The sequence below is a fragment of the Trachurus japonicus genome, chromosome 3 (genome assembly GCF_045865225.1).
Source record: "Trachurus japonicus isolate A0001 chromosome 3, Traja_1.0".
Lineage (NCBI taxonomy): Eukaryota > Metazoa > Chordata > Actinopteri > Carangiformes > Carangidae > Trachurus > Trachurus japonicus.
The window spans coordinates 7447299-7469744 of NC_140909.1; the positions used below are offsets into that span (position 1 = coordinate 7447299).

The window sequence follows — 22446 nt, forward strand, 5'->3', positions numbered from 1 at the left end:
CGTGCAGCTTGTCAGTTTCATGGACACAGCTCCATGTCAAAATATTTTATATCCATGGATAGGGAACATCACAAGCGATGACTTTTTTCTCACAGTTGAGATAAACAAATAACACAAGAAAAAAAAAGGAGACTAAAAATATAAATATACTTACTTGTGCATGCCATGGTGGACGGGTCTTTGATAGCTCTGTAGAAGCCTTTATCGCAGTGGCAGATAGTGGCGGCCTGGTCATGGCTGGAGCTGTGTGGTGGACACTTGGAGCATTTCGTGTTCCCGGCATATGCCTTGAAGAAGCCGGGCCGACAGGCTGGAGACACAGAGAGGCAGAGGAAAGCGGGGAGTTGCACACAAGGTTAATGTTCCTCATGCAACGGCATTTCCATCAACAAACATTTCCATCAGCATTTAATTCAGAGCTCCAGCTGCTCCTCTCCTCACCTGTGGTCTGACCTTATTTCCCAAGGAGCTATGGATCACTGTCGCCCGCTTATTAGCTCCCTAAGCCACATGCTTATGGGCCTGCTCATTGTTCAGTCTAATAAATGGTGTGCACCTGTAATGCACCTTTTTAGAATAAAGAGTGGTGAAGCTCAAACATACACAAATATGTTTTAAATAGACTCATTATAAACAGGTCTCACATCAACGAGGGCTTAGGCTAGCTTGACTTAGCATTGTTGGCGTCCTAAACTACCTGAGGTTAACAGTAAATTAGATATTTTAACATGTTAAAATAGGATGTGACAGGTTTAAATTTTGAACTTGTCATGATGATAACAAACAATGATTATTAAAGCTTCATAAATGTCAGCAAAAAACATATCCACCTACTGCAGTAAAATATCAAGATATTTTCCTCTCAAGTGTTTTCAGTTGCACAGCACCAGAATTATGTAACTGGATAACTTTATAATGACTGAAATCACTTCAGTGACATGCTGCTGAAATAAGAATACTACAGCTATGGGTTTTAGGAGTTTAGAGAGTATAAAAAGTACAATAAAAATAAATTCTTATCTCTTAATATTTGTTGAAAGGTAATCTGGTCCCCACTTTAAAATTCCCTTATTTATATTGCACTTTTCAAGAGCATTAAAGTCACAAAGTGCTTGAAAAGAAAGGAAAATATAAATAGGCTACAATAAACATATAGCCTAAACAGCGAGGGACAACAAAAAGACAGAAGCAAGCAAAATGTACAAAAGAAACATCATTACAAGCAGGGGAGAGTTTGTATTTTTGTTAGGCAGGTACAAAATGAGATATTTACAAAGAAATAATGAATTGTGAAATGCAGTTAAGCTATACCCTACTTTCAGTATAAAACCTCCATCCACTTAAATGGTCCATTCTGCCAACCTAAGTATTCTTCAGTATTTTATCCTTTTACCCGATTCACTTTCCTACCTCATTACTTCCTCCAGTTCTCTCCCATTTTACCTTCCCATTTCTGTTTTTCCCTCCTTCAATTCAACCAACTCTCCTGTCCTTATCACTCCAGCCTTCTCTGACTGTTCAGCACCGCCACAAATTTCAACTTTTCTTGATTTTTTCATCTTTCTCCCAATATTTTTTCCTTTTCCTATCTTTCCTCCTGCTTTCCTCTCATTCGCTCTTTCCCTTAACGCTTATCAGATGATGGCAAAACCACTGCAGATTGCCCCCTTCTCCTTCTCAGCAGAGAAAAAAATAAAGCACTAATAGTGCGGTTATTTAATATTCTGGAAATCCCAGGATAACTTTATTGCAGGGTAATTTATATGAGAATATATAGTGTGGGTGGTGTAATGATTTTGAAAATTAGCAAATAAATATGCTGGCTATAAGGCATACAATGCAATGATAAGGGAAAAAAGTAATACACTGGGAAATTTAATCAAGACTTCATGGCAGAAAGGATTTTAATTTTAGCATTTCAATATTTTCCTTACAGTTCCTATACTGTAAGAAGGAACCACAAAGATGCAATAATGAGGCACAGTTTTTATCCCTCACATCATCAGTAGACCACATTACAAGTCTTTTGTTGTCTGATACATTATTGCCTCCACTGAGAAACGTTACGTTAATCAATCTATTTGGATTAGGTATTAAACAGTGGGAAGTTTCATAATGTGCCACATGAATGATGTCCAGCTGCTACCAATATCCAGCGCTGCACTCAGGACTCCTTGTAAAGGATTATTGTTACTGAGTGGATTATCCTGCTGAAATTAGCAAATTGAATTAAACTGCTCCTGGTGTGTATATTCGTGCAGTAATGGATATTCTGATTAAATAAGTTGTTGATACACTAAGTCCCTGTAGACTGTGATGCAGACCGACTCATACTATCTCTCGTCTTTACCTCTTTACCTCTGCTGGATTGTTGTTTCTAATTGTTTCAGTGTTGATAATCAACAGCGTGAATGTATGAGTGTGAGGAGATATTTCACAAGACATTTCAGGAAAATACCAGTTTTTTAGATAAAAAGGCAAAAGTGCAGTCAGTTTACTACATAATTAAACTCTAAAACCTATCATCGATGGGCTCTGTCAGAGATACTGGTCGGTTTAACTAATTATTGATATTTCATTAATATTCAACATTGGTTATCTGTCGCGTCTGAGATGTTACACAGTCTGCAACGCTTGTAAACAAGCAAGACAGAAAGTGGGACAGACGACATATCCAGCAAGTTTGGCAGCACTTTGATCTAGAAAAAGTTGTATGTAGGCTGTGTCAGAAAAAAATGGCAGAAAACCACTCAACTGGAGCAATATGTGACCACATTCAACACAGGTATGTAGATTTACCCTGTCAGGAAACAAGGCCGCCAGTGCTAGCAATGCTAACATTAGTCATTGTAACTGTGAAAACCAATATGACATTCTTGAACGCCATTTTTCAGTTAAAATGAGCTTTCTCGATTGCTATTTATTCTCTTTGTTTCCATTTTCAATAGCATTGTATTGTGTGAAATGCAGAGTTGTAATTTCTAATTGAAAAAGAGAATGGCAACTTGAACGAGAGGTGACACGCGAGGTGGAGAGAAAATCAAATATGCATGAAGGAAAGAGTAGAAGACTAAAAAAAAACAATCTGCATAAACAGGTGGACATAGTTATCTATAAAGATATGTAAAATGGATTCGATGAGACGAAAGATAAATACACAGTCAGGAAGCATCTCTAAAATCACGTCGCTGGTTAGCTCCTAATGAGAAGAGTAATTTGTCACCCAGCTTCCAATTTTTTGAGGCACCTCATTCACTTGGATATTACTCCTTTGCTGAGCTACTGCCAAAGGCAACAAACACGCATTCATTTGAATTTCCAGCTGCTCCCTAGCTCTCCGTTATGAGCCGGGAAGATCACCACCAAAAAAGCAATTACAATACTCATACCACTATTTCCATCAAAAAGAAAAAAAAAAAACTTTTGAGACTATCCACACACAAACATGCGCACACAGACAGATAATGAGATCCAATTTGTTCACTATCAGTTGTTGGGGTTTTGTCATGGAAGGCATTCTTATTCATGAAAGTAACAATATTGGCACAAAATATATATTCTCACTCTGGGCAATATGAAACAAACGGCAGACATACAGACACAGTATGTTTCACAGCTTTACAGTTTAAATGGAAGAGTTATCAGTTCAGTATCAATTATTCCACTGGTTATTTTGTTAATTAATGAATTTGTAGTTTGGCCTGAGGTTGAGTCCTGGGCCAGGGGACTTTCTGTGTGGACGTGGGTTTTCTGGCTTCCTCCCACAGTCCAAAGACGTGAACATAAGGTTAACTGCCGACTGTAAAGTGCCAATATACTGTAGGTGAGCGTGAGTGTGTTTGCCTATATGTCAGCCCTCTGATAAGTTGGCCATCTGTCCATGGTGTACCCTGCCCATTGGCTCCAGCTTTCTGTGACCCTACAAGGAGAAGTGGTATAGTTAAAGGTTATAGCTAAGTTTTTCATCATAACGATTAATTTTTCAAAAATAATAGGCTACATCCACAGAAAGTCTAGAGGGGTGCAGAATAAAATGATTAATTTTACAGATTTTTTTTATAGCCTATATAAATAATTGTTTTATAAATTTTGACACGTCCAAAATATATAAATATTTACATCTTGTTACGTTGGCAACGTCAGTATGATCTCTGCGCCAACAGCATTAGTACGTTGATGTCACGTGAGGCGGAGCTCAGGGGAGCCAGATTGTGATAGCTCTATGGAGGAAACGGCATCGTGCTAATGCTAATGCTAACTAATGGTCAGCCGGTACTGTCACGTTTACGGTTTGTCTGCAGGTCAGTTAGTGTGAAATGATTCACATGTGTTTGCAGCTCCGCTGTCAACACCGGAGCTGCCGCTCGTTAAATACGGTTAGCGTTATAAGCTACTATAGGCATACATGGCAACCAGTACAATTGAAGGTTGGAGCGAGAGCGGGCGAGTGTGAGTGCAACACTTAGGCTACTGGCTGGGAGGAATTAAACTTGTAGCTAACACCTTTAAAGGGATAGTTCACCCTAGAATGATATTTCGCTCATTATCTACTCACCCTCATGTTGACTAAGGGCTGGAAGAATTTTCCTCTTCCTGGTCCGTCCAAATCTCGCGTGATTCGCAGTAACCGCACTGACGCCGGCGCAAATCACGCAAGATTTGGACGGATTCAATAGAAGAAGAGTCCCCGAGAAGCTTCCGCTACAAACAAGCTTAAAATATAGACTTATTTAATTTTTTTCGGGACAATTACGCAATTTGGGGCTTCAGCACAAGACGGACATTACATACGAGCATCATGGAGGTATTTGGATGTTTTTTTGTGTGTGTTTTTTTACGAAGAGCTCTGGTGTCCCTTTGCAACCGTTGCATTGAAATGCACTGCTATGCCGAGACCCCCTGTAACTCAGAGAAGGGACGGTGGACTCTGAAAATTCTTCCAGCCCTTAGTCAACATGAGGGTGAGTAGATAATGAGCGAAATATCATTCTAGGGTGAACTATCCCTTTAATGAATGGATGGAAAATGGTGAAAATGTCTATTATCATTAAGGAAATGTGGTCAGACGTCTTCTTTTAATCTTCTAATAGTCAAAAACCTAAAGTGATTCAATATACGTCAAAGAAAATCAGCATAAATTCATACTGAGCAGGAAGCTGAAATATATGCTTGGCATTTTTGCTTGAAAAATGTTCATCATCAGTTTAATAGCCTTTAGCAGAAAGTAGAGTGTTACATAAAAAGCTAGGCCTACAGGAAAAGTAGAGGACAAAAAGTAAACTCTTATTATTTAAACCCAAGCTTTTTTGAGCCACTTGGTGGCAGAACAATGAACCATTAGGCTACGTAAAAAACTTTTGTTATGTGTCAAACTTGCTGCACATACACAGGTAGCCTACTGAGTTGCATTAGTAACTTTTCATTTGGAAGTGTGTTTGCGAACACCAATCAAAGGACAAAATAAAAGCTTCACTCAGACTCTGTATTGATCTCCACCAGGTCCTCGGTTACTGTAAGTACTAACTTAGTTTGTCTGCTCTTTGGTGCTATGCAGGTAGTGAGTCATTAGAACAATTTGTCTCCTCCCCACTGAAAACACAGACTGAAAAGTTCATCACCACAAGCAATCGCACATGGTAATCATAGATTCATAAAAAAATATTGATCAGAGATAGAAACTTTGGCCTCGGGTTAGGGCTTAAGATTTGAATTTCAATACATAACCTGCAGGGGGTTTGGGCTGAGAAATCCAACACCATGTGTACATTTCTAGGAATGTAATGACATGCCAGCTAAGAGATTCTGAGTTGTTTGGGTGTGCAGAGTTGGAAATTTTCTCATGGCTTTACGTTGTCAGAAACAGATGGAGCCAGAGACTATGTTTACCTTGGTCTCTCAGCTTTGATATGCAGATGGGAAGTTCACAGAGAATGAGTGATGCTCTAGTCTGGCTGAGCTGCGTTAAAAGCAAGAGCAAACACAGTCCATAATGGACACAAGGGGAGCACAGTGACTCAGGTACAATTCAGACAATGTATTGATTTGCTCATTTCTTATTCCACTTTACCTGAATTTAAGGTCACAAGTTTGCACCTTGCCTCGCCTGATCAATCCTGTGTCTGGGCGCAGCGGAGGCGATCAGTGGGCAATTATTGCCAATTTCTGGAGAATTGTGACATTGATTGTCACGGAGAAAAGAGAAAAGAGGAAAGACTAATGGACTGTATCTTTAAAATGTATATAGTTTTAGTTTTTCCTTCCCCGCTACTCTATTCATCCGTGCAGAAAGAAAAGAAACTAAGCTGAGTTGCTGTCAACTTTAGGAAAACGATGCAAGGGAGGTGTTAGCGGCAACGCTTGCCAGTCAAAAGGTTTTTACTGAAAAACAAAATATTTGAATACAGAGGGGTTTTTTAAAGTTATTAAATGCAACCACTTGGCCTACTGGTGGGTTTTGGGTCTCGTCTGCGGATCTGTTCTGGTTCAAATGAAATTCAAAAAGACATCTCTGTTAGCTTCCCCCACAATTCACCGCCTCTTGAATATGATGCTGTGACGAAAGGATGTGGAACAAATAGCATTAGTGCTATGATGTTGCCTTATCTAGGTCATGATATAACCAGCCTATCTCTGAGTAATCCTCTTGTGGTTGACACTGTATGAAAGGAATAGCATAATAAAGCGCTCGATTGAGATGTCAAAACAGTCTGGCAGAATGCTATTGGGGTGGAAAGCAGTGTTTGATAAGCGCTGACGCCTTTGTTTAGGCAGCTGGGAGGGAGAGAGGGACGTGTTAGCGCAGAGCTCTGCTTATATTTTTGAGTGTTGGGGTTTTCCCTATTCTCTCTCACTCTCTCTCTCTTTCTCTCTCTCCCTCTCTCTCCGTTTCCCGCTCTCTCTCCCTCTTTTGCTCTTTCCCCATGCTGCCTCTCAGACAGCTTTGATCACAGTACCCTTTGAAGCAGTGTTCCAAAATGAAAACGAGGAGAAAGCAGAAGTCATCGCAAGTTCATGCCTAAACTTCCTGCAACTACTTGCAAAGTGCACATCTTCATCACGGCACAAGCTCCGCGAGCCCTATGGAAATTATTGATGAGGAAAAATAATTGGTCATAACTAATGAAAGCCATAAATCATTAATAACAAGGCCATAAGGTGTTGTTAGAACTGATCACTTCTTCTAACCCTAATGAGTTTAAAGATGCCACGAAGTCCACAGAAGAGCTGTAACCTGACATTACAACACTAACTACTGCACAGAAGAGCAATACAGCTTCGCTCTGGCTCTGGCTTCAGTTGCTCACGATACTCCAGGAATATTTCAGAGGGGGGTGAATCTTACAGAAGCAGCCATTCCTATGAGACTCACGGTCAGATGTTAAGATCAATATTAGTTACATGTCTGTCAGTGGCGTTTTCTCCCAGAGGCCAAGGGAAAAGAAAGGCTTCCTGGTTTTACAGACTCTATTGTCATTTTAATAAAGGCACCGTGACTCAGTAAATATTGTGTCCTGTAGCTGCCACCCGTCCTCCTCTACAGTCTCATTTTGGTAAACATAGTCCTTCTAACTGATGTATGAATGACTTATAAAATAAGATGGCAGACTAATGTCATGTCTCACAGGAGGCCAGGTTAAAGTTGAATAAGAATGATTAATTAACCAATCAGACAAAGCTACTGTTATGCCACTGCCAAACTGTGATTAGTCAGGACTGCCAAGAGGCTTCATCAGTTCATGTTCGCATCTGACCAGGCTAGGAAGTTAAGTTTAAGTTTAAGTTTAAGTTTAAGTTTAAGTTTAAGTTTAAGTTTAAGTTAAAGCAGAAGTAAGCGATCCGGTCGTTTTGGCTAATCAGGCTTTTGAAATCGTAAATTACAGCTTCAAGCCACAACTTACGACTTTGTAGCGTTCCAGGCAACCCACTCGTGTTTTTCCGACCTGTTTTACCTGTGAAAGTCACTATAACGGCCACTCGTAACTTCCGACCCGTGAACTCGTACCAGATCGAACTGGTACGACTTCACAGGTCGGAAAAACATGAGTTACGGGTTGCCTTGAACGCACCATAACGTCTTGTCAGCCGACGGAGTTAGCAGCCCCCGCCCTCGTCCCTACGTCACCACATTCAGGCGCATCCCTTGGCTGCACCAGACTGGCTCTGGCTGCACACACAGCCCTTCATGCCGTTCTCTCTCATCATTGGATAAAACTTGTAGGATACAAAGAAAGAGCAGAGGGACTGACAGACCCGTGTTTCGGTCCAAACACTCACACTATAAGTGATTGCTGTCGGAAGATATAACTATTTAAGACTTATATTAACACAAAAATATCGCTTACTTCTGCTTTAAGTTAAGTTAAGTTATGTTGCGCATTGAGTTTGTCTTTGCACATAAGACATAGTTCATGAGGTACGTGTTTGATGCATGTAACCTGTTGTTACTTTATGATGTACACTGTATAAGACATAAACTTTAACATCATAGAATCTGAACCTGCAGCTGCCCTTTTAATCTCATTGTGCTGTAAATCAGGAGCAAGTCTGGTTTAAGGCTATCAGATTTGCATATGATTTGTTCATCAGTGCAAATAGATACATTGATTTCTTAGTTGTTTAATGTAAAAGATTAGCTGAAAAGAGGTATTTATGTCTTATTATTTTACCCATCAGAGGTTTCTCATTTGATTTTGAGGGATTGTAGAAAATTTTATGTGTCGATACTACAGTAGATATGACTGAACAGACAAACACACTGTGACAACATCACTCTCCCAGTGCAAAGTCGGTCAATGCTGCACGAGTTACTGACCCATTCATTGTAGGGACTGCCAAGATCCCCTTGATACTGTTGCAGCAACATTACAATGTAAAGAAGTGACTATCATCAGCTGAGAGGGATCAATAGGAAGAAAGATGCAGGACACGACGAGAGCGCTTCTGCTAAGCTGCCGTCACATCAGTAATCGCTCCTGACGTCTGTGTTGTTCAACCATGTCTTTGATTTGATTGAGAGCGATAGAGAGAAAAGATAAATAAAAAGCAGATAAAAGCGAAGAAGATAAAAAGGAAAATTACACCCGAGGAGCAAATACGGGAGATATTACAGGCTGTCCTACATATCAGTGATACTAATGACCGTTGGAGTTCTCTCTGTAATAACCCGAGTAACCACATCACCACAGGGGTACTACATGAATTTCACCCCCGACCAGCTGAGACTTGGGTAGTTCTGCAAAAATGTGGAGAATAACACCCTTTAATCGTATGCAGCGTGGCTCAATTTAGCTCCTGCCTTAATTACAACGGTAAATCTGAGCCTCATAAAAGAAAAAAGAGGGTTGGAGGAGTTTTAGAAAAGACTAGGTGTGAGCTAAATTAGCTGTGAAACTAACAAATGAAGGCAATTAGCCAGCTAGCCCCCAGTCTGTCTGCACAGTCTAATTGAGAAACCAGGCCAATGACTATCTGGAACAGCTCAACAGTTACTTTTTCTTAATCTGCTCTGCTGACAATGGGACACATTTAGGCAATGCTGATTTGACATATTAAAGTGGAGGCATCGCTTAAAAGCCTTTTGTGGTATTTATCTAATTTTTTAGATTTTGAGAGCTTTTATGTAAATGTTACGTAAGTGGCTGGATATCTACCAAAGGATGACATTTATCAGGGTAACATCATCAACAGCACAAATCCAGAAAGCGCTCAAATTACTTTCTCATTTGAACCACATGATTGATACTTCGTGAGAGCAATAATGATGATTCTGAAACACTAGAAATCTGCCGGTGACACGCGCACTAATGTATTCACATTCACATTGTTTGGGTTCTCATACAGTAGTAGAGCAAGAGTAATAATAGTGAGAGTGGGAATAAGAAGGGAGAGAAATGAAACAAAAGAGGGAGATGGAAAAAGAGGCCGAGAGGATGAACGAAGGGGAATGAATGAAGAGCAAACCGAGTGGACAAGAGAGGAGACGAGATGACAAGAGGAGGTGGAGCTGGAAAGAAATGAAGAGAGATGTGGATGGAAAGGATCAGACAAGGATGCAGGATCTTAGAGGGGGAGGAGGGAAAAGCAGCTCTGTAAACTCCTGCAGACAACTGGGGAGGCCTTGGAGATTTGTTAATGTGATGCAACGCCTTCTCTTCCCTTCTCTTCCCTTCTCTTCTCTTCTCTTCTCTTCTGCTCTCTATTTGTTTCCTTCTCTACTCTAAATTTAGCACAAAAACACGCTCACAAAAAAATCCCATCCAAAACAACTCCTCACCCCGGCAGTAGCCATCCATCTCCTCGTGGCCGATGCTACAGACACAGCGGCCCAGCGGTACCAGCCAGTCTCCATCAGCACCACAGTACAGCTTGGGTGTGTCCCTCTCTTCTGCATTCTCCACACACGCACCTCTCACTTCCACCAGGGAGGACGAGTCCATGTGTGGCACTGTGTCAGGAAACGCTGCCAGGTTCCTCAGAGTGGACGGGCAGCGCTTGTAGAAGACCTTATGTGAAAGTGGTGAAAAAAAAAACGAAAAGTTCAAGTGCTGCTGACAACTTCATAGCTGTAGTTGGTGCAAACATAATTCCTACCGCCATGTTCACTGACCTTGACAGACACAAGAGCAATACAAGCTCCCACGTCCTGGAAGGCCAAGTAGAAGCCCTTATGTGTCACCGGCCCGACCTCCCTGACCTCTGTATTGAGGCGAAGCACACGGTCTCCGAGATCTGTCTGTGTAAAGCTCTCATCTGCAGCTATGGTGTCCACCTACAAGCCAACAACAAACACAGTTCATCGCTACTGGATGATAGCAGCAGTGCAAAGGAGAAGAGTGTTTTCCTCATGATTCAGATCCGATAACTAACCTTGGCATAGTCAATAGGCCGAAACCTTGTCGCTGCGGGAAGTGGTTCGTCTGTCTGCAGATAGAAGAGGTTGAAGGTTTCCTTACAGGTGCCGGACACCCATGGAATAGAGTTGCAGTCTCTCAGAGTGAAACGAAGCTCCACATATACCTGAGTTACAGAACAGATGAATAAATTCACACAAGCTCATTAGACATTACAGTCACAGCATTAAACATTTTCCTGTTTGCCTGACCATAAAAAAATGATTTTTAGATCACAAAAAAGGAGAATAAAAAACAAGATGGGTAAAGAAAAAATATCAATGAAAAACAGTAAAGGCTTTTGCTATTTCAAACTACACAGGCAGGTTATTTTATAATGTGGTGGCCCTGGCGGTGTCAGCCCAGCCAGGCTCACGGGGGTTTCAGCAGTTTGCAGTAGAGCTCGTTAGGAGCAGCGCTTAGATCACAGCGTACAAAAAAAAAGCAATCCTACACCCTCTTTGATTTATCATGGATGTGCTGTTTTGATTTGAATGGAAATCAGCCCCTCTCTATCAGAGTGAAGTATTGCTTTTTGTCACCACTAAAATACATCCGCCTGCCGTTTCTGTCCTCCCAGCATGCTGCACAAAAGTTTGCATTCCCTCCAGTCACTTCTACAACCTTGAGGCAAAGACACGGAAACTTCTTCATCTGAGCCAAGTTTCAGGCAAAGATTATTTCTGATTCATATTACAGTACGTGTCTGAGGAAGTGTTATAACGTGGTCCAGACCCTCTGTGCAGCCTGACGCTGGATCCATCCGGACCGTAACCAGTTGTTCTGGTTTGGCTCCATCACGTGGCAAACCTGGAAGGTGTGTATAGGTCTGTTCTGCTCATCCATCTCTGTGATCGCATCCCACTGTGAAAACATAGGAACAGTTGTCACATATCAAGTACAAATTGTCTTTGTCTTTACCACCCACAGCATTGTTGACAGTAAAAGTGTACTGTACTGTAAGTAGATTATAAAAAAGTCTGATTGGTCTGATTTTATTTGTTTGCAGAACAATAGCAGTTTTAATCTACTGTACATTTAATTTCTGCATAGAAAGGTTTCCATCGAATATAATGTGTTCCTGTTACATATGGAGCCATTATGCAAAAATTAGGACTATCATTGCTAGCTAGCTATCACTGTTATTTGGGCGAACTGGCCCTTTAAGAAAACTGTAATTTTGTATTGGTGTGAGAAATAGGCTGATATGCAATAGTGCTGTGCACAAACTTATTTATGGGTATTTATTCTATTGGGCTTATGCACTGCAGCACTAGTTTACAAATGAATAGCAAATATACTAATTAGGACATCATGTTCAGACATGAAGACACGACAGTGCGTTCACCCATGAATGAACTGTCTGTTACCAAAAAAGTGTCCAACCTGTGCACCTTCTATTGCATGGGGTGAAACTTCATTTCTATAGAAACATGACATTTTAGAGACACCATGTTAGTTTTACCAATGTTTTCAAGCTGTTGCATCAGCCAGACTCTCATTTGTCTGCTCCGCTTTAACAGTGTGATGATCAGAACTTCAAAAGCATTAATGTTTATTGGCAGAACTTCTCCTGTGGCACTGAATGAGCAGCTGAGATAGTGTCAGAGTCAGTGGACATGTAATTATGTCTCCAGAGCATAAGATGCATGGGTATTGTAGCAGTTCTGCTTGATTCTGTCCTGGAAAGACCATGGTAGGGAAATGAAGAGCATGTTAAATATCGTGAAACGATTACTGAATAATGTATGTATGTACTTATGACTATAAATTATTCTGCTGTTTTTGTCAGTTACGAAACAAACTAGATTCAATTTAAAATGGGTGCAAAACTGTGAAGGTTGAGATGCTATTAGCCTCAGAAAAAGAACACACACTCACACTGGTCCTCAACCTGGGGGTCAGGACCCCGTGCAGGGTCACACAATCATTTCCAAGGGTTTTCAATGCATAAAGAAATTCATAAATATTTTTTAAGGATGATTTTTTTCCCATTAAATCTCTCATACCGATATCATAAAACAGATATGAGCCAGCGAGTGATATAATCATGCAACAATCTGCGAGGGAGAAGTTTTCTCCTCCAGCTGGAGTGACAGACTTGACCATGACACTGCAGCACTGTGGCAGGTGCTAAATGTTAGCTAACGGCTGCAGAGAGGCTGAATAAGTGCCTGAGAAACAGCCAGCGCTATGGGAACAAGACAAAATGTGAAGGTGGGCCAACTGAAAGTAACAATGCAATGTCAAGTTCAACTGAAAAACGTAAGGTGCTGACAGTTCCGACAGATTTGGCCTCCTACAAGCATCGCAAGGTCAGTACACAAGGTAACGCATACGTCTGGTAGCTGTCGTGTGTGTGATAGTATCTGCTGGGAGGAATCCAGCAGAGACGTGTGTTTGCAGCAAAGAGTTGTTCAGTCTTTCTCTGCTATGAAGTCAGTGTCCTGTACGTCAATATGCAAATATACATACAGAGGGCTGGGCACCGAAGTGAAACGAGTCAAGTGTGTGTTTCAAGTGTGAGTCGAGAGGGAAGAAGTCATGAACCTCAAATTATATAAGTTGGAGGGTGTCACAAAGAGGTTGGAACCAGTGTCCTATGGTTAGAGGGAAACATGAATAACAGTTGTTGTGATCTGCGACTTAAAGCTCCAGTTGGTAAATTGACTAAAGTGAAAGTAAACTCCGCTATTTGGTCGGAAATTTCAAGACAATACTCCGTCAGGTCCCTTTTCACTTTCGTCATCTTACTACGACGTGTACGAGCTGCGATTGGCTGCTCCTCCTGCACCCTCTACCTGACTGGTGGAGAATCGTCGGTCGCGGTGGATTTTGGCAAAAACGATTAGGCTACAGGCTGTAGGTGGAGCCAGAGGAGTTAGATTTTGTCCTAAATTACTCATTTAATGTCCAACTATCAGAATATTGTGACAGTTCCAGCAAATATGACTGAATAATTGTTAACAACTGAAGCTTTAAAGTTATCTCCCCTACATAGACTGGTGGTCAGTTGTACACAAGATAAGTGACAAATTGTTGTGTCATAAATGAAAAAAAGAATTAGGGAGCAGCAAACCCTGACTCCTTTCTCACCTTGGCGCAGTCTGCCACAGCGTGAAGTGGGTGTGAATAACGGATTGTCGGGTTCATACAGCCACAGAAATGGGGGCGAGGGGTTTCCAAAGCTATTTGACTGGCTGACACGCACTTCTGAAGAAGCCTAAGAGAATGTGTGGGTGCTTTTAATTTCGCTAATGCGCTATCATTTCCATTGTTCAATGGAACCTAATGTAGAATTAATTACCAAGAGACTACCCTCTATTGAACCTTTAATATAATCAAAGTTTGAACCAGCCATTGAAATACTGAAAGGTGTGTTTTGGCTGTCTATTGCAATGACATTAATGCAATACTAATGATTTGCCACAAAAGCACTCTCTCCAATCAGATCGCCATGTCTCTGTTCAGTCGATGGATTATCCAAACAGAGTCGTAGAGTCAGAGGGTCTGTGCACCTGTGCCTCCTGGCGGTGCATTAGTGTCATCTTCATCAACTAGTTCATTAGCTCCAGAGAAGTTGCATAAAGGAACTTATACTTATAAGCTACTAAGAACAAAAACATGATTTATGCACATTTTCCATTATTTACAGTATAGGGTGCCTCTTTCACTGGTTTACCAATGTAATGAGGGCCAGCTGAGAGAGACAAGTTATATTCCTTTTTGACATTGGCAGTCCACTTCAGAGGTCTATAGACATATGATAGGCTACTGCACAAGGAACTGTTAAATACTGAGGGTGTCATTGGTTTTGTCCTATTGTGGGTAAGAGACAACTCAAGGCTTCATGTCTGAGTCTCAATTACACCATGATATAACTGTATAAAGTGTTACAGTGAGTTTGGTCTGGTGAAACTTTCTTATCAGGATTCATCCACTGAATTTGGACAACTAACTGATTTTCACTAACAAGGGGTGTGTGTCAGCCACAGTGGATGAACCTGTGTATCTTTTCTCTGGAAGCTGTGGTTCTCTGCAAGACGCACCAGACTGAACCTTCTTCCATGATTGCACGACCATTATTTCCAGGTCACAGACTGGAGCTGGAAGATGTGAGGGAGCTAAGTAGCTAAACCGAAAGCACTTTGCGACAATTCTGTACCTGTAATAGCTGTAAAATGATGGGGGGGGGGGGGGGCAATTATACAGGGCTGTTGTGTTGAATACGACATGCACGTATACACAGGCGCGCATATACACCCACTGTTGCTGCCCAGCCCTTAATGGTGGATTTATTGAATGCACTGCACGAAGTCAGAGAGCCAATAAAAGTAGGTGACAGACAGAATGAGTTGAGCAATGGAGGAAATTGAAACAACTGAGGTAGAGTGTTCTCAAATGTAAAATATTAAATAACACTTTAACCTTGACGGCTGTGCGCAAAAGCAATTAATCTTATATTAATTAAGCTATCTAAATTAGCTCTATGTGACACCCAAGGGCTAAATGATTAATCAATCATAATCACTGCCTCTTTCATCTGGAACTCCAGCCACCCAATAATGCTGTGCCCGTGCCTTTATGATGTTAAGTGGACTCTAAGGTAGTATGTAATCATGCATACATCATCGCTGTCAATGCTGTGTGGAATATTCAAGTTAAATGAGCTCCATCTAAAAATGGAAAGAAAAAAAAACATCTGGATATAGGATTTCATTAAAACCAAATTGCTAATTTAATTAACTATGTATGCATACCTACCATTATTGTAATACAGGCACAACAAAGTGCATATAATATTAGTAACCAGTCAACTCCTCAACCCTCGAATATACAGCATGCGACACTACACTAGCGTGACTAAAATCTAAAATTCAAACATTCGGTCAGTTTTGAAGTGAGAAGCCGACTGTTGTTGTAAACTTCTGCAATGCAAAACATGCCCTGCAGTGTTTTTGCCACATGCCATTCAGCCTGTCACTTCAAAGATGTTCTGCTATACTGTACTGAAGTGGAAATGCTGTAGTAGTCACGGATGGGAAATTTAAGATAAGAGGAATTTCTTCAACATATATACCATCAATATATTTCAGTGCCCTGTTTACAGACCTTGAAACTTAAACTCAGTATTTCTTTTTCTTTTTTTTCTCCTTTTTTTTCAAGAAACAGGCCTTCTGGTTTGCATAAGATCAGCATTAAGTAATTGGCATTCCATTATGCATGCAAACAAGAGAAAATGGTGATTTGTCACTCTGTGTGCCTCAGTGTACTAAAATGCACCCTTGGGATGTGGCATGGTTCAGAGCAGAGAAAACAAATGCAAACCCACAGTTTGAAAGATGAGCTGCAGCCCATGTTCTCTGAGGCAATCAGATATGCACCTACTAATCGCTCTGCCTATTTGCCCCGAGCCTAGCAGACTGCAGCAGACACAAACCAGGTTTTGAGCACAAGGTGTAGAACTAATTAATGTATTAAAAACTGCACAAATATTGCAAAAATGATAGAGGCTTTCTGGAGTTAGCTTGTAAAAAAACACTCACAGTTGACTTTTTTGAGACTGACCCTATGATGATGGATCGACAGAAGACAAATTTTGGTTCCTCTACTCATCTACTCATCCATCCATTCATCCATCCATCCAGACATTCATCCTCCATCATCTATATCGCTTGTCAGTGCAGGAGTCATGATGGGGGCTGGAGCCAATCACAGCTAACACAGGGTGACAGCGGGATACACCCTGGACAGGTCTCACGTAGAGATACTGACACATAGAGACAAACAACCTCACATTAACACCTATGGACAATTAAGACCACTCCAGGAATCGAACCTTCTCGCTGTGAGGTAACCTAATGCCTTTAACACTTTAACCCTTGAAAACAGCCCTTTCCTTTGTGTACTACAACTGCTGCACACAGCTAAGCCAATCAGAAAGCAGCGTAATAACGATTGCACGTCCTCGACCATCAACTCTTCTAACCGCGAGCTGGCTGATCTGAATCTACTGCAGCTAATGTACCGACGATATGTGACTACCTCACATCACCGCACTTGAAACAAAAAAAAAACTCCCAACCTCTCTCTTTAAGTTTCTTCACTTACTTCACAAAGCAATTAAAAAATTTCAATCAACACAATTACACGCAATTACTACAATTAGACTTAGCCCTATTATGTGTTGTAATAACCGTGGCCTGTTCGGGTGCACTTTAACAAAGTTTCCGACACAACAGTTAATGACTGAGGTGGTGATTTGAAAGGGAAGGCTGGAGCACCGTGGAAGACTTCATCATTATTACATAGCGCCTGAGAGTCCCAGTCCCTCCTCACAGTTGGAGCACTTGCTCAGTTAACATGAATTTCTTATGACAGCCATGTATGCATGTATTGATGATCCTGAGTGGCTGTACTGGTGTATAACATCTTTAAGAGTGAAAAGCCCTCATGTGGACACAGTATAAAAACAAACAGTAGCTACACGTGTGTTACTTCTACTTATATGGACTAGTCTCTGCATTTTGAAATCTATATCTTTACAGTGCATTGTCAGTGTATAGGATATGTTTTTACTCCACTTTGATCATCACTTATAACTGAATAGTCAGTTTGATGAGTCAAATAATGACATTATAATTGGGATAAAAGTAAATTAATAAACAGTTATAATATCTGGGAATACAACAGCATTGCATAGAGAACACATTCATCTACAAAACTAAATCATTGATATAGGTTTTGTAGATAATAATGGAAGTGGATGGTCTAATATTGAGTAATATATTCATGTCTCTGTTACATTAAAGTTCATTTAACTGATCCAATGATTTTTTTAAACACAAATGTGAAGTGCATTTATAAAAAAAGTTGTAGTACACAGTGTTGGACTTGAATGCTGTTGCTTTGGCTGTCAGAGCACATGTTACCTCCTGTTTCTGTCCCAGTAATGAGCGATAAAACTGGACAGATATTTATTTTTATTCTGTATCTCCCCTTCAGAGGGGGAATCCTGCCTCTCAGGTAAACTATATTCTGCATCCTGCTTTCAATGTGTTTTTCTCAATTGGTGATCCTGCAGCTTGCATCAGCCCCTCACCGACTCCACAGATACACACCTGAGCCTTCTGAGAAGCTGCAAACTCCCATCAGTGTGCAACCACGTTCGAATACTGCAAAGTGTGCAGCAAGTTTCTAACTATGCTTTATTATGACGTGTCTTTTTTTTTTCCCCTCCATGGCTCCCGGCAGCTTAAGGTCTATAGTCAGCTCCTGACAAGAATTTTTGACAGCTAAGAAACTCAAAGTTGCTGAAAAGACGTTTGATGGAACTTTTGATAAAGAGATCATCTTTCAAATCAGTGACGGCCGCACAGAGACCGGGCTCACTCACAGCAGCAGAAGTCTCTCCTTTCACTATAGCACTGAGGTGACATGGCTTCAGTTGAGTATTTAATTGAGCACCCCCTCATCACTAAATATTTCTTGACAATATAGTTCTCTGAGAATTTTTATATCCTCTGCAGGAAGTAGAGCAGAAATTACAACCAGAACTTAAGATGCATTTCTTAATTCAATACAGGTTTTCAGGTGCATTTACTTATTTACATACTGTCCTTTCTTTACCTATACTCATGGTTTATGTATGTTATTTAGAAAACTACACTGGCAATGGAAGGGCAGTGAGAATGAAAAGAGCAGGATGAAGGGATCTCTTTTTCTAACGCTAATGTAATGCTAATTTTGTTCTTTATTGCAGAACAACGATTAGACCCTTCAGCAGAGCTTTTACATTTGTCCACAACCTGTGAACTACAGTAAGTGATCATTTGAATAAATTCTACTCATATACTGACATTAGACAACTGCTTGTTCAATCTCCCCAAAAAAACCACAATATGTCAGAGGGACAAATTGCACCTGAATGTTTTTCATTATTGTAGGAATGTCTAAACTTAAACTACAAAATCAGCGGATCATCAAGTTTGACAATGCTCCAAATCTCACATTAATCCTTTATCAGTCCATTAACCTTTAATCACCCACTGTCTTCCAAGCACAAGAGCTGTACTGTAGACTTCTGGTAAAGCTACTTTGATGATAACATAAAATTAAAACAGGAACATGTCGGGGATTTATCAAGAAATTATTATTTTTTCTTTCTTTTCAAAAGAAGACTTTAACCTTAAATTATAAAAGCTTGCAAATTTGATTTTGGTAAATTAATGGGTGTGAGATAACAAACACTGTATATGCTGTGTTTGAAATAATGCTTTTAATTGCTATGTAATTGTGAAAAATCTTAATTAAAAGTCGATGGAATTAAAAATTGATGAAAAAAAATCAGCTCTTACTGACGGACAGCTGCAGCATCAATGCATCCCCATCATGGAGGGGAATGTTCTCACAACCTCAAGTCCACAGAAGACAAGAGGAGAATAAGTGAACAATATTACAAAGTTAGTGTTTCTGAAGGTGATGACAGACCCATGCACCACATACAGCCAGTTTTAGCTCATTTTAGTCATTATATTCTCTGTGGATCCAACGTGGGTTGGATTGGTCATCGCATCTTCAGAGCTGAGTCGGGGGTAAAATTTATAGAATTTGGCTTTAGGGACCTTTAAAGTCCAAAGAGATGCATGCAAGCTAGTCTTATTATGTCCAGCAAGAAGAATTCATGTGGTGAAAATCTTCACAGGTATGATTGGTTTGTGTCTGTAGGTGCTGAAAAGGACCATAGGCACTCGACAAAACCCACACACATGGACACCTACTTACATTGCACAGGTCCTGCAGTATAAACAACAGCGGTGGATTCACTCAAACTGGTTTTAGAGGTGCGAGGTTTGGATTAATACAAGACAATTTGTCACTGTCAGACGAAAGGGAAGCGAGAGAGAGATGGGTGTTATGAAAATATCATTAAATCTCTGTAGTTGTGATGAATTATTGATTTGATGTGAATCTGGGTGGTGGTGTTTTTGTTCAACCAATTAATGGTATTGTCGTTGCTCCCCGTAGGAAAAAAAACAACTGTTTAGGCTGTGTGCAAAGGAGAAGAAGCTGTTTCAATATTGGTCTGTGGCCTTGAAAATATCTCAGTATTTGGTTTCTATTTATTGGTTTTGCTCCAAAGGATTTATTACACTTTTAATAATAGCCTGAAAGCACAGCTTCGCTACCACCTCGTGTCTCAAATTAGACACAACATCATTGAAAAATTATTGTTGCTGCTGATGGTTGCATAGTCCCAGCTGAAACATTTGTCAGAGTGAAATCAACAGCATTTCCCCCTCCAGACCACAGCCTTGTAAGAATTATATACTACAATTCAATTAGTTTATTCCCTAGATACTTTAAAGGCTCGATCAAATCTGAATTCATTTCACATAAACATTGTTGCTAGTGTTCTATAATAAAAGCAAACAGGGAAAATTGAGCGAGGGTGTTTGGATTTAAGAATTTTTTTTCCAACCTTCACGTTTAAGAAATGGTCTCACTTCTTATTCATATTAAATTCACATTGGGTTCGTATGGAGAAGTCTGGTCTCATAAAATCAATTCTGGTTTGAGATGGCAGCTCCAATAGCTTCCATGGCTGCAGATAAGTTATGTGGTTCTGGTTTAATGCTGGATATCAGTGATAACAGTGATTTTCCTATCAATATTTTTAACTCGACGTTCTCCAGACTTCTGCAAGCTGACTCGATGCTGAAGGTCAAAAGGTCGTCGTGTCTTGGTTAGACAGCTTTTTCATTAAATGAAGTGACACCTGTAAGCTAGTTAGCTCTGTCAACTCACACGCTTTACTCCTTTAACTGTGGTTAAGCTGTCAGAGCTCTTCTCATTCTCGTGCTGCCTGACAGCTGTCACACTGTTCACCTGAAAGCTATGCTGCCACCTCCACCTCTGCATCTACCTGTAGGCTCAGAGTCTATACCTGCCCCTCAGGGTGAAGTCTGTGCTGTGTTGTGTTTGCTTTTGCCCTGGGTTGGTAAGTTCAGAACCCAGATGCCAAAGACCAGCGCACACATGCACACATATCCTGCAGACACATAATAATCCTATTCCACCTGTCTCGGGCCAAATGAACTGTATTTCTATTAGAAGAAGGTACAACATGATTTGCATTAAAGTAAATATATGTAATTTAGACATTAAAAGAGACATTCACTTTTCAACCAAATTCAGCCCATTTTACCCACACATACAAACTCACATGTTTCTTCACCTGCAAATCACCAAGTTCGAGCTCGCTGGGTGACACACAGGTCTGACTCCTGTCAGGAAGGTCGAACTTTAAAATATGTCACTTTTCGCTTGTATGATTTTTAATGAGACCCGAGGTCCTGTCTCCCGTCTGTATCTGACTCAAGCACAAGACAACACTTGACTAATGTGGCCCAAGAATTCAGTTTTTGGCAAGAAAGGGTAGAAGGTCAAGTTTATGACAGTACAGTTTGGATGTTTTGGTCTGAACTATCCTCTTCTAAACCAATAAAAATGGGACTTCAGAGTATTTTATATCATTTATGGCGTGTTTTATTCATTCAGCTCTTTTGTGTGATTGGTTATATTCAGCAAATTAATGTGTGTTCAAAATAAAAATAGACTTAAACACTAAATATTCTTACTGTATAGTATTTGAAGCAGTGTCAGTACCACTCACCCCATTGACAGGATAGGTCTTCCAGTCCAGTTCTCCCAGTACTGTCGTAGTGTCCAACAGAACCACTGTAGAGAGAACGACAGAGAGAAGTTGAGATGAGCAAAAGAGCGACAGTATGAGCACAAAGGGCGACAGAAGACAGCAGAGAGAGGGGAGCGTGAGAGTGCCAGAGAGGCTGGACAGTGAATTTAAAAAGAAGAGAAATGGAGGTGACAAAATAGGAAGAGAGCAGACAATAGTTATCAAGCTGTCAATGAGGCGCTGACAGAGCTCTAAAGCCCTTATCAGATTCAACCACCTATGAAATAACAGCTCTTAGGAAAGTCCAGGACAACACAGATCCGCCCTCCATCTGAGCTGAAGTCTGGAAGATTAGTGCTCTCCTTCTCAGAGGTCAGGAGTGTTCTGCTACTTCACATCAAAAATAAGGCAAAGATAAATAAAAGAAAGATGGAAGGACACGGAAAACTTAAAATATTATAGGTGAACAAAATGTGACTTACTTAGAACTCATGTAAAAGAAACGCAATGATTGCCAACAATTCTGAATGAACACAAATTGCCAATTGAGTCTATTGATACTGCATCATTTTCTCAAACCTCCTGCAGTTATGCCTGTGTTGGATGATTCTGCAGTAGTTCAGATCAAATTACAGGAACTAGCGTGTCGTTCATGCAGGAAAATGATGATGTAACAGTGAAATTTGTGAATTTTCACTGAAAGTAACACAGGATATATTATCTTGTGGTTAGACATTCAAAAGTGGCTAAGACCCAAAAAGATACATTTTTAATTTACACCACTAAGTACTGGATGCAAAATGCCCGCAGATTGTAAACACGATCATTCTTTTGGGGAAAATATTTATATTTAAGACCCAA

At 40.4% G+C, this 22446-nt stretch overlaps 1 protein-coding gene across 1 annotated transcript in view; it reads right to left on the bottom strand.

The window, feature by feature from the left end:
• Positions 1–22446, bottom strand: part of LOC146989500 (ephrin type-A receptor 6-like) — a 55515-nt gene that overhangs the window by 22242 nt on the left and 10827 nt on the right. Inside the window, exons 2-7 of the mRNA XM_085806139.1 lie at positions 21565–21629; positions 11625–11753; positions 10867–11016; positions 10607–10768; positions 10274–10502; positions 155–310 (exon numbers count right to left, since the gene is read on the bottom strand). Of these exons, the coding sequence (XP_085662265.1) occupies positions 155–310; positions 10274–10502; positions 10607–10768; positions 10867–11016; positions 11625–11753; positions 21565–21629 (891 nt within the window). The remainder of the gene's footprint in view (positions 1–154; positions 311–10273; positions 10503–10606; positions 10769–10866; positions 11017–11624; positions 11754–21564; positions 21630–22446) is intronic.